The sequence below is a fragment of the Taudactylus pleione genome, unplaced genomic scaffold, assembly GCF_031769625.1.
Source record: "Taudactylus pleione unplaced genomic scaffold, aTauple2 ptg000627l, whole genome shotgun sequence".
Classification (NCBI taxonomy): Eukaryota; Metazoa; Chordata; class Amphibia; order Anura; family Myobatrachidae; genus Taudactylus; species Taudactylus pleione.
This window is the reverse complement of record NW_028285029.1, coordinates 7774423-7787013: the sequence shown is the minus strand read 5'-3', so window position 1 is coordinate 7787013 and position 12591 is coordinate 7774423. Positions and strand designations below refer to the sequence as shown.

Genomic DNA, 12591 nt, shown 5'->3' with positions numbered 1-12591 from the left:
GACCATGACTTCCTGTGCGCATGCCTGTGTGTCTATGGATGCAGCCGCTAACAGTGACTTGCCCTAGTCTGCTTAGCCACTCCCCTGATACCTTCCTGGAAACACTCACTGAATTCCACATCCTGACTTCCAAATCTGTTCTGTGTTTCTGAACGCAAACAATAGCAACACAGGTGCTGTGCGACTGGGATGCATTCGCAGACTTAAAACATTGGCCGCCTGTGTGCGGCATTGACACTGCCTGCAACTGGAAATCAGCCTTTTAATTGTGGCTATAGGGTAGATGTACTAAGCCTTGGTGAGGGATAAAGCACCAACCAATCAGCTCCTGTCATTTTTCAAACACAGCCTGTAAGATAACAGTTAGGAGGTGATTGGTAGGTACTGTACCTCCACCCACATTATCTCTCTCCAAGGTTATAGTCTAATTAGTGTAATGAACCGGAATCATGCCTTCTTTCTGCACTTACCATACACACATCGGACTATAGATTCCATATTGAAAAGGTAGTTTTGACACCATGCCGTTAACAGTGAATATTCCGCCTATAATGAGATCTCCATCCTGGGAGTATTTATATGGAAATGCATATTTGCTCTTTACAGAAAGATGACATCCAGGTGCCGAGTTCTGAGTCTCTGATTTGCAAGGTGAAAGACTCACAACGCAGATATTAAATACAAGGTTAAACAGTTTTAGAAATATGTTGATTTTGTCTTCTTTAAATTTCCTCATTAGCAGCCGAATAATTCTAATAAAATAATTAAGACACAAATCAAATTAGAAATAAAGCAGTGTGGCATTTAAGTCAATATGTGTGACATAAACATGTATTTTGTGCATATTCGTATTTACAGTATTGTGTTCATATTTAGGGGGAAATGTACTAAGTCCTGGAGAGTGATAAAGAGGAGAGAGAAAGTACCAACCAACCATCTCCTAACTGCCATTTTTTTAAACACAGCCCGTAAAGTGACAGTTAGGAGCTGATTGGTTGGTACTTTATCTCTCTCTTTCTCATTCTAAGGTTTGATACATCTCCCTCTTAAGGTGGGTACACACTTGAGAGATGTTATCTGCAGATTGACTGACCTGTAGATATATCTGTAGATGATGGTTGTTCATAGATACTTGTTGCCATTTAGGTAATTATTCATATTTTAGGAAGATTATGATTAAAGACATTGCCTGAATTAAAATCTAATTAATGGTTATTTTATATATATATATATATATATATATATATATATATATATATATATACTTTATAGTAAGAAATAGATTAAATAGAATGAACACAGATACTGGTATGCAGAGGGGAGTGTCAAAGACCACAATCAGAATATGCATATCCTTAGCAAATGTATGTTATCTTGACTTTTGTTCAGTTATACTAAGTATATACTTGCAAGTATACAATTCATGTTAGTAATTGCCTACATTTGTTAAATTGTTTTGTTTTGTGTGTCTTAAGGAAGCATAAATATAACTAGTATATATATATGATCACTGTGTATATTTTATTCTGTATAATTTGTCTGTAAATAAATATCAGATAAATAGAGCTTGAATTCCATGTCTGAACTCACTTTCGGAATCTTAATTTCATAATTCATATGTATGAGAACTGCATGTATTTGCAAATATATATATATATATATATATATATATATATATAAAATATATGTTAATTGAATTTTATCTATATTTATAATTGTATATAAATAAAGTATACATATATTATTATTGAAGATTCCTTCTTCAATAATTGGCACCCCTGGTATAAATATAATATATATAAGATTCCTCAACACACTGACCAACCATCATCTGCGGTCCCACTCGACTCCCCAGCAGCCTCTGCAGCGAGTGTATGGGTGGTTGGCTGACCACTCGTATACACAGCATGATGAGCAGATATATCTGCCATCGGCTGTGCTGCACAGCTGATGCGATTTGTCTGTGAACAACACGTTCATAGACATATTGTCTGTACACACTAACTTCTGTACACACTTGCCGACAGGCACATTAAAGTTAAATAATTGTGAATTCCAATCAGCTTACTTGGAGTACCAAAGTCCAAAAGATTTTTTTACATAAAGAAATACAAAGATTACCGCCCATACAATGCGCATGTGTGGTTGGCACAACACAAGGCTTCAATTCGGAACGCACTGTCTTGCAGGGTTAGTGTGGTACATTTTATAGACAGAAAACCTTAAAAGAGTAACCTTAGTGTCAAATATAACAGTTTAGATAAACTGGCCACTACACAATAGATTACAGGTAAAACAATGCAACTGGTCAAGCTTTCAAAATGTCTTCCTGAGACGTGGTAACCTTTTGCTTGTCAACATTGTTGTATCCATGTGTGCTTATGTCCTTAAGTGCTCGACACTCAGAGAGGGAAAGACCAGGCAACAGTTCACAGTTAAAAACATATTCTTAACTTATGGAAAGCATATACATTTACCAAACAAGCTGCAACTACAAGCAATGTTGAATAAAATAAGTGATCACAAATCTGTGATCACTTATAAAATCAAATATATTTTCATACATAGAATTGCAGTGCTATATTTACACACTATTATTTTGGAAATTGTGCAACATTCGTAAATAATATAAACACTAATATACAACAATTCATGATATTGAAGAGCAATATTTAAGTATATGGAAAAATATAAAATATGATTTAAAAGTACAGAAAGTTGTTTATTGTTGTACTTCATTCCATTTTGGTATTTGACATTGACAGTCCACCCTTTAGTAGACTAGTAAACTATCACCTTTCTTAACTTATGACATTAAGCCAGACATAAACTGTTGTTATATATATATATATATATATATATATATATTTATGACAATATAGCTGACCACAAGCGCCTCCTAGTGCATATACAGTGAACCAATTAAACCTGTGCAAATCTCGCAACCTGTGCAAAAACAATTTTTTGTGTTTATATCCTTGTCCTTATCCAGGACCGTGACATACAAGTGACTTTGTGCAATAAATACAACCGTGTAATATATATGAATAAATATATTTAAAACTGCATAAATAATGTGCATACATTTTTTTTAATTAAATAAAACAATTCATCGACAACACACAATGACATAAATACACAGAAATAATGGATAAAAAGCTAGTACTAAAAGATAATAAATAGCGATTTTTAGTGAAAAATAAATATATATTTTCTAAAATAAATCGGATTTATAGCTTATCTTTTCCAGCAGTATTTTGGGAAGAGTTCATAAAGTGCAAGGTCAGGGTCCCAACGCGTTTCATCCTCTGGACTTCATCAAGGGGAAGTGTATGCATAGAGACAGAGCAGGGTTTATATACCTTAAGTACAGGAAGCACATGTCCTCATTTCGTGACATCATTTCCTGTTACCTATTTCAGGTCAAAAAGCCATATAATGTCCAGATTTTAACAATAAAATTTGTATTATGGCACTCATTATAAACAATATAAAACATAGAAAGCAAATAAATTATGTGAGTCAATGTTTTTCTGCTTCATGATTATAGTTCTGTCCAAGAGGAACACATGTGAGGCGCACCCCGTCATTTCCGGTCATGTGGTCCGCGGGCTGGTATTGGTTTAACATAATGCCAGTCTAGGTGGAACGCAGGGAGAACACAGGATGAGCGCACCGCGTCACTTCCTGTTCCATGTAGTATTGGTTAAGTGACTACCAGTCCCCATATTACATCACCACTAAATAGCTATTAAGATGTTATTTTTCCATCTCCAGATCCCCACCGGAGGATGTGTCGCTCGCTTGTAATTGTATTAGTAGACCATGAGGACGTTTTAGATGAAGGCGGCAGCCATTTTTGTAGTTTTTTTACATTAAAGTGGCGGCCATTTTTGTAGTTCTTTTACATGAAGCCGGCGGCCATTTTTGTAGTTCTTTTACCACTTGTAGCAGTCGTCTTTATGGTTTTGAGTGCTATGTCAAACACTAATCGGGGTCAATCGGAAAACAGAGGTTTGCCATTCTTAACATAAGATGTTCAATGTTTTTCCTTGACTGTTTGTATTCCATCACTGTTCTTCCAATATTTATGGATCGTTATAATACTTTGGATAGGGACGGCGGCCATCTTGGTAGTTCTTTCATAACCTGTGGCAGCCATCTTTGTAGTTCCTAGATGCTATGACCAGTGCCATTCAATAAAGAACTGGGAGGAATTAGCATTCTTAGTCTGGGATGCTAAACGTCTTTATTGACCATTAACACGTATCCTGAAAAAGAGGAGAAAATTAAGGCAGACACAAATATGATGAGCTATTTAATCAGAGACTCCATTCCCTGATTGTCAATGCAGAAAGTGAACTATACAAAAAGACAATAGTCTATGGATACCAACTAAATAATAGGTTTATATTCATAAAAATTACATGTTAGATGGAAAGGTGACTGATGCAGGTGCAAAATTGTAAAACAAGACTCGGAGCCATATCATATTCTATATGCCATTTTATTCCCATTCACAATTTTACTACAACACCTGGTCTTCCTAGGAGGTCCCCCATCCAAGTACTGACCAGGCCCAATCATGCTTCGCTTCCAAGATCAGACGAGATTGGGCATTGACATGTTGGTATGGTTGTAGGTATGTGTTCACTTATGCATAGATTTATGGACTTTGCTCCACGAGGACCTGTAATCAATCGCATTTCAGCTTCATCACCCTCCATATCATAAATAAGAACATGTTTTAATAATAATACTGTAGTCCAAACTTTTGCTTCCTTTTTTTTTTTTTATCTATAAAGTTGTCTTTAATCGCCTTGGTACATGAAGACGTATATTATACTGCTATCATTGTGTCTTAAGTCATATAAAAGGAGCTATTTCATAGTTGTCGTTAAACCCCATGGGAAATAAAGGGTTTAATTCGAAGATCCAGAACATTTCACGTTGAGCAAGTTTCTTGCCCAGATCTCCCCCTCTCTCTCCCATGGTTACATGTTCTATTGCTTTAAAGGACAATTCTTCTGGGTTGGATCCATGGTGTGTATTAAAATGTCTTGAGACCATGTGATTTTCTACTTTATTCTTGATATTCCTCACATGTTCCTGCATCCTTAACTTGAGGGGCCTCTTTGTTTTTCCCACATATTTAGTACCACATGAACACTCTAACAGGTAGATCACTGATGTAGAATTACAGTTCATGAATTCCTTTATTTTATATTCCTTCGAATTATCATGATTCTTAAAGATCTTCCTTTGTGGATTCAAATATTTACAGATATTACATCGACCACATTTGTAACATCCAACACATTTTGGTAATGTTCTAATGGTTTCTGTTGTGTCACTTCTCAGGAGACTTGGTGCTAACGAGTCTTTAAGGCTTTTGGCTTTCCTGAACACAGTGGGTGGCTTTGGTGGAATCACATCCTTTAAAATAGGGTCCAACAGCAAGATGTTCCAATGTTTTCAAAGTGTCGCCCTTATCTTTTTTTCCTGTCCACTATAGGTGGTGATGAAGGGGATTATTTTATTTTCTTCTTTCACCTTCTGTTTATATATTAGTAATTCGGACCTCACCAGATTTGTAGTATTTTGAATTGCTCTCCCAATTATTTCTTCCGGGTATTCTTTATTTTGAAATCTTTCTTGGTAGATTTGGATCTGTTGATCACACATAGTTGGATTACTACAATTACGTTTGATCCTGTGGAATTGTGAATACGGAATATTGTCCTTCCAACTCTTCAGATGATTACTTTTATAATGTAAGTAACTGTTTGTATCAACTTTTTTAATGTAGTTACTTGTGCAGATCATCTCATTATCCCCTGTCAATACCAAGTCCAGAAATTCTATGGAAGTTCTATTAAAATTGGAAGTAAATTTTAAATTCATATTGTTGTCGGATATATGTGATAAAAACGATTTAAAATTCTCTTCTGAACCTTCCCAAATCATTAAAATATCATCAATATATCTCTTATAAAAAATGATATTATTTTTAAAAGGATTGTTATTATATACATACTCCTCTTCCCAACATCCCATGAATAGATTCGCAAAGTTGGGTGCAAACGTCGTCCCCATTGCTGTTCCACATATTTGTCTGTAAAATTGGTCCAAAAATTTAAAATAATTATGTTCCAAGATAAAAGCCATTAAATCACATAAAAATTATCTATGTGACGGGTTCATTGAAGGGTCTTGATTAAGAAAGTATCTACAAGCGTTAATTCCTTTGTGGTGTTCAATACAAGTGTACAATGATTGAACATCTATGGTAACCAAGGAGTAGCTTTCTTTCCATGCTAGGTTTTCCACTGCTTGTAAAACATGTGTCGTGTCTTTTAAGTACGACTCTAAGTTTTGTACATACTTCTTTAGGAAGATATCAACATACTCAGAAATGTGTGAAGTGAGTGATTCAATTCCAGCAATTATTGGTCTTCCTGGTGGCTCTACCATTGATTTATGTACTTTAGGTAGGAAATAAAAAGTGGGGGTTATGGGACTAGTATTCATAAGGTATTGGAATTCGTTTTTATCTAAAATCTCATTGTGTAATCCAAGTACCAATAGTGTTCGTAGTTCATCAATATATTCATTAAGGGGATCTTGTTCAAGTAAGATATATGAGTCCTTGTCCCCCAAAAGTCAGTTTGCTTCTTTCAAATAATAAGATCGATCCATAAGTACTAGTCCCCCCCCTTGTCAGCTGGTTTCAAAACAATATTTGTGTTCTTTTTCAGATTTCTTAGTGCCTCTTTTTCACTGTTCTTAAGATTCTGCTTCTTTGTTGGCACAAATTCTTCATCGCAAAGTTCCTTTTTCACCATTTCATAAAATATGTTGATGTGACTTCCTTTGGACTCAATCGGATAGTATTTTGACTTCCCCTTCAGGCCAGATTTAGATTTTTGCATCTCAAAGTTATTTACAATTGCATTTTCCTTCTTTAAGTAATGTCTTTTTAGTGTGAGGTTCCTAATAAATTTATTTAAATCAATAAAGGTTTCGAATTTATTCATATTGCTTGTTGGAGCAAAGTTAAGTCCTTTGCTGAGCAGAGAAATTTCAGGTGGTGTAAGCTGATGTTGGGATAAGTTGAAAATTCCATGTGCTGTTGGATCTAATGGTGTAGGTTTCTTCTTTTGTATGTTCTTCCGTTTGCCCCCTCGTGTTCCTCTTCTTCTCCGATTCTTCTTTTCATTGGTGATGCCAATTTGGTTGTTTCTCTGAAAAAGGGCCTTCTCGTGTGTTGCGGAGTGGGATGAGTTCCTGGGGATAAAAAAACAGTGTCGCTAATGGAATCCAGCCTTTGTAATGTGTTGAATCTGTTGTTTGTCTGTATTCCTCTGTTGTATGGTGATTCATCCTCATCTTTATGTGCCGATGGTTTCTTTTTCTGATATGTACTACGTAGCCATCTATTCTCCTCCTTATTGTATGTTTTTGGTTTCGGTCTTTGTTTAGGAAATCTACTCCAGTGTTTGATATTGTTCAATTCGTAGTCCTGTTTGTCTCGGATAAATTTCCTTTCCTTGCCTTTTATTACTTCTTCTTCCACTCTTTCAAGCTTCCGATTTAATACTGTGTTGTTAATTTTGAAATCTTCTTTATCCTTTAAATCTTCCATTTGGGATTCCTTGCTTTTAATATCCCTTTCTATTGTAGAAAGATTTGATTTTTTCTCCTTAATAATTAATTTCATTAATTCCATGGAGCATGTGTGTAGAATCCTGTCCCAATCTTTCATGAACTCAGAATTATCAAGTCCAAAGGTGGGATTCTTTAATAGTCTGAGACCTCTGGGTACTCTGTTTACTGAGATATAGTGTTCCAGTCCCTTGATATCCCACCAAGTCTTGATTTCTTTAGTAAATAGCTTTTCTAATTCCCAGAACATTAAATCTATGTTCTCAGTGGGCACATTTTCATATTGCAAGTTATTTTCATTAAAGATTTTTTGGCAAAGGTCACCCCTTTTATTAACCCTATCATTTCTCATAGACATTCTTGTGTATACAGGTGGCAGTTTATAAGGCAGCTTAATTCAAGAAAAGCCAATTTTTAACATAAATCAATAGAAGAAAACAGCGCCAAATTTGTCCACTCTGTTTAACGTGAAATACCTTTCACAAGTGTGTGTTTTTTGTTTTTTTATTGGTAAATCTAATAGAAATATAATAGAAATATTATACATATATATATATATATATATATATATATACATATACTATTTGTATATGTAGCACTCCCTTGATGAGTATAAGGTGTCTGCTTGGTCAACAAAAAATGGTGGCCATGGCTAGGCCACCTTGGTACAGGAAACAATATGACAATATAGCTGACCACAAGCGCCTCCTAGTGCATATACAGTGAACCAATTAAACCTGTGCAAATCTCGCAACCTGTGCAAAAACAATTTTTTGTGTTTATATCCTTGTCCATATCCAGGACCATGACATACAAGTGACTTTGTGCAATAAATACAACCGTGTAATATATATGAATAAATATTGTTTTGAAACCAGCTGACAAGGGGGGGGACTAGTACTTATGGATCGATCTTATTATTTGAAAGAAGCAAACTGACTTTTGGGGGACAAGGACTCATATATCTTACTTGAACAAGATCCCCTTAATGAATATATTGATGAACTAAGAACACTATTGGTATTTGGATTACACAATGAGATTTTAGATAAAAACGAATTCCAATACCTTATGAATACTAGTCCCATAACCCCCACTTTTTATTTCCTACCTAAAGTACATAAATTAATGGTAGAGCCACCAGGAAGACCAATAATTGCTGGAATTGAATCACTCACTTCACACATTTCTGAGTATGTTGATATCTTCCTAAAGAAGTATGTACAAAACTTAGAGTCGTACTTAAAAGACACGACACATGTTTTACAAGCAGTGGAAAACCTAGCATGGAAAGAAAGCTACTCCTGGGTTACCATATATGTTCAATCATTGTACACTTGTATTGAACACCACAAAGTAATTAACGCTTGTAGATACTTTCTTAATCAAGACCCTTCAATGAACCCAACACATAGAGAATTTTTATGTGATTTAATGGCTTTTATCTTGGAACATAATTATTTTAGATTTTTGGACCAATTTTACAGACAAATATGTGGAACAGCAATGGGGACGACGTTTGCACCCAACTTTGCGAATTTATTCATGCGATGTTGGGAAGAGGAGTATGTATATAATAACAATCCTTTTAAAAATAATATCATTTTTTATAAGAGATATATTGATGATATTTTAATGATTTGGGAAGGTTCAGAAGAGAATTTTAAATCGTTTTTATCACATATATCTGACAACAATATGAATTTGAAATTTACTTCCAATTTTAATAGAACTTCCATAGAATTTCTGGACTTGGTATTGACAGGGGATAATGAGATGATCTGCACAAGTAACTACATTAAAAAAGTTGATACAAACAGTTACTTACATTATAAAAGTAATCATCTGAAGAGTTGGAAGGACAATATTCCGTATTCACAATTCCACAGGATCAAACGTAATTGTAGTAATCCAACTATGTGTGATCAACAGATCCAAATCTACCAAGAAAGATTTCAAAATAAAGAATACCTGGAAGAAATAATTGGGAGAGCAATTCAAAAAACTACAAATCTGGTGAGGTCCGAATTACTAATATATAAACAGAAGGTGAAAGAAGAAAATAAAATAATCCCCTTCATCACCACCTATAGTGGACAGGAAAAAAAGATAAGGGCGACACTTTCAAAACATTGGAACATCTTGCTGTTGGACTCTATTTTAAAGGATGTGATTCCACCAAAGCCACCCACTGTGTTCAGGAAAGCCAAAAGCCTTAAAGACTCGTTAGCACCAAGTCTCCAGAGAAGTGACACAACAGAACCCATTAGAACATTACCAAAATGTGTTGGATGTTACAAATGTGGTCGATGTAATATCTGTAAATATTTGAATCCACAAAGGAAGATCTTTAAGAATCATGATAATTCGAAGGAATATAAAATAAAGGAATTCATGAACTGTAATTCTACATCAGTGATCTACCTGTTAGAGTGTTCATGTGGTACTAAATATGTGGGAAAAACAAAGAGGCCCCTCAAGTTAAGGATGCAGGAACATGTGAGGAATATCAAGAATAAAGTAGAAAATCACATGTTCTCAAGACATTTTAATACACACCATGGATCCAACCCAGAAGAATTGTCCTTTAAAGCAATAGAACATGTAACCATGGGAGAGAGAGGGGGAGATCTGGGCAAGAAACTTGCTCAACGTGAAATGTTCTGGATCTTCGAATTAAACACTTTATTTCCCATGGGGTTTAACGACAACTATGAAATAGCTCCTTTTATATGACTTAAGACACAATGATAGCGGTATAATATACGTCTTCATGTACCAAGGCGATTAAAGACAACTTTATAGATAAAAAAAAAAAAGGAAGCAAAAGTTTGGACTACAGTATTATTATTAAAACATGTTCTTATTTATGATATGGAGGGTGATGAAGCTGAAATGCGATTGATTACAGGTCCTCATGGAGCAAAGTCCATAAATCTATGCATAAGTGAACACATACCTACAACCATACCAACATGTCAATGCCCAATCTCGTCTGATCTTGGAAGTGAAGCATGATTGGGCCTGGTCACTACTTGGATGGGGGACCTCCTAGGAAGACCAGGTGTTGTAGTAAAATTGTGAATGGGAATAAAATGGCATATAGAATATGATATGGCTCCGAGTCTTGTTTTACAATTTTGCACCTGCATCAGTCACCTTTCCATCTAACATGTAATTTTTATGAATATAAACCTATTATTTAGTTGGTATCCATAGACTATTGTCTTTTTGTATAGTTCACTTTCTGCATTGACAATCAGGGAATGGAGTCTCTGATTAAATAGCTCATCATATTTGTGTCTGCCTTAATTTTCTCCTCTTTTTCAGGATACATGTTAATGGTCAATAAAGACGTTTAGCATCCCAGACTAAGAATGCTAATTCCTCCCAGTTCTTTATTGAATGGCACTGGTCATAGCATCTAGGAACTACAAAGATGGCTGCCACAGGTTATGAAAGAACTACCAAGATGGCCGCCGTCCCTATCCGAAGTATTATAACGATCCATAAATATTGGAAGAACAGTGATGGAATACAAACAGTCAAGGAAAAACATTGAACATCTTATGTTAAGAATGGCAAACCTCTGTTTTCCGATTGACCCCGATTAGTGTTTGACATAGCACTCAAAACCATAAAGACGACTGCTACAAGTGGTAAAAGAACTACAAAAATGGCCGCCGGCTTCATGTAAAAAAACTACAAAAATGGCTGCCGCCTTCATCTAAAACGACCTCATGGTCTACTAATACAATTACAAGCGAGCGACACATCCTCCGGTGGGGATCTGGAGATGGAAAAATAACATCTTAATAGCTATTTAGTAGTGATGTAATATGGGGACTGGTAGTCACTTAACCAATACTACATGGAACAGGAAGTGACGCGGTGCGCTCATCCTGTGTTCTCCCTGCGTTCCACCTAGACTGGCATTATGTCAAACCAATACCAGCCCGCGGACCACATGACCGGAAATGACGGGGTGCGCCTCACATGTGTTCCACTTGGACAGAACTATAATCATGAAGCAGAAAAACATTGACTCACATAATTTATTTGCTTTCTATGTTTTATATTGTTTATAATGAGTGCCATAATACAAATTTTATTGTTAAAATCTGGACATTATATGGCTTTTTGACCTGAAATAGGTAACAGGAAATGATGTCACGAAATGAGGACATGTGCTTCCTGTACTTAAGGTATATAAACCCTGCTCTGTCTCTATGCATACACTTCCCCTTGATGAAGTCCAGAGGACGAAACGCGTTGGGACCCTGACCTTGCACTTTATGAACTCTTCCCAAAATACTGCTGGAAAAGATAAGCTATAAATCTGATTTATTTTAGAAAATATATATTTATTTTTCACTAAAAATCGCTATTTATTATCTTTTAGTACTAGCTTTTTATCCATTATTTCTGTGTATTTATGTCATTGTGTGTTGTCTATGAATTGTTTTATTTAATTAAAAAAAATTTATGCACATTATTTATGCAGTTTTAAATATATTTATTCATATATATTACACGGTTGTACTTATTGCACAAAGTCACTTGTATGTCACAGTCCTGGATAAGGACAAGGATATAAACACAAAAAATTGTTTTTGCACAGGTTGCGAGATTTGCACAGGTTTAATTGGTTCACTGTATATGCACTAGGAGGCGCTTGTGGTCAGCTATATTGTCATATTGTTTCCTGTACCAAGGTGGCCTAGCCATGGCCACCATTTTTTGTTGACCAAGCAGACACCTTATACTTATCAAGGGAGTGCTACATATACAAATAGTATATGTATATATATATATATATATATATATGTATAATATTTCTATTATATTTCTATTAGATTTACCAATAAAAAAACAAAAAACACACACTTGTGAAAGGTATTTCACGTTAAACAGAGTGGACAAATT

The 12591-nt window shown here is 35.2% G+C and overlaps 1 protein-coding gene and 2 pseudogenes across 1 annotated transcript in view; 1 reads left to right on the top strand and 2 right to left on the bottom strand.

The window, feature by feature from the left end:
* LOC148479293 (extracellular calcium-sensing receptor-like) overlaps positions 1–6474 on the bottom strand; it is a 31409-nt gene extending 24935 nt beyond the window's left edge. Inside the window, exons 1-2 of the mRNA XM_088454705.1 lie at positions 6386–6474; positions 471–752 (exon numbers count right to left, since the gene is read on the bottom strand). Of these exons, the coding sequence (XP_088310831.1) occupies positions 471–752; positions 6386–6474 (371 nt within the window). The remainder of the gene's footprint in view (positions 1–470; positions 753–6385) is intronic.
* Positions 4526–4644, bottom strand: LOC148479294 (5S ribosomal RNA; annotated as a pseudogene).
* A 4148-nt stretch (positions 6475–10622) lies between the features above and the next one.
* On the top strand, positions 10623–10741 carry LOC148479292 (5S ribosomal RNA; annotated as a pseudogene).
* Positions 10742–12591: the final 1850 nt, after the last annotated feature.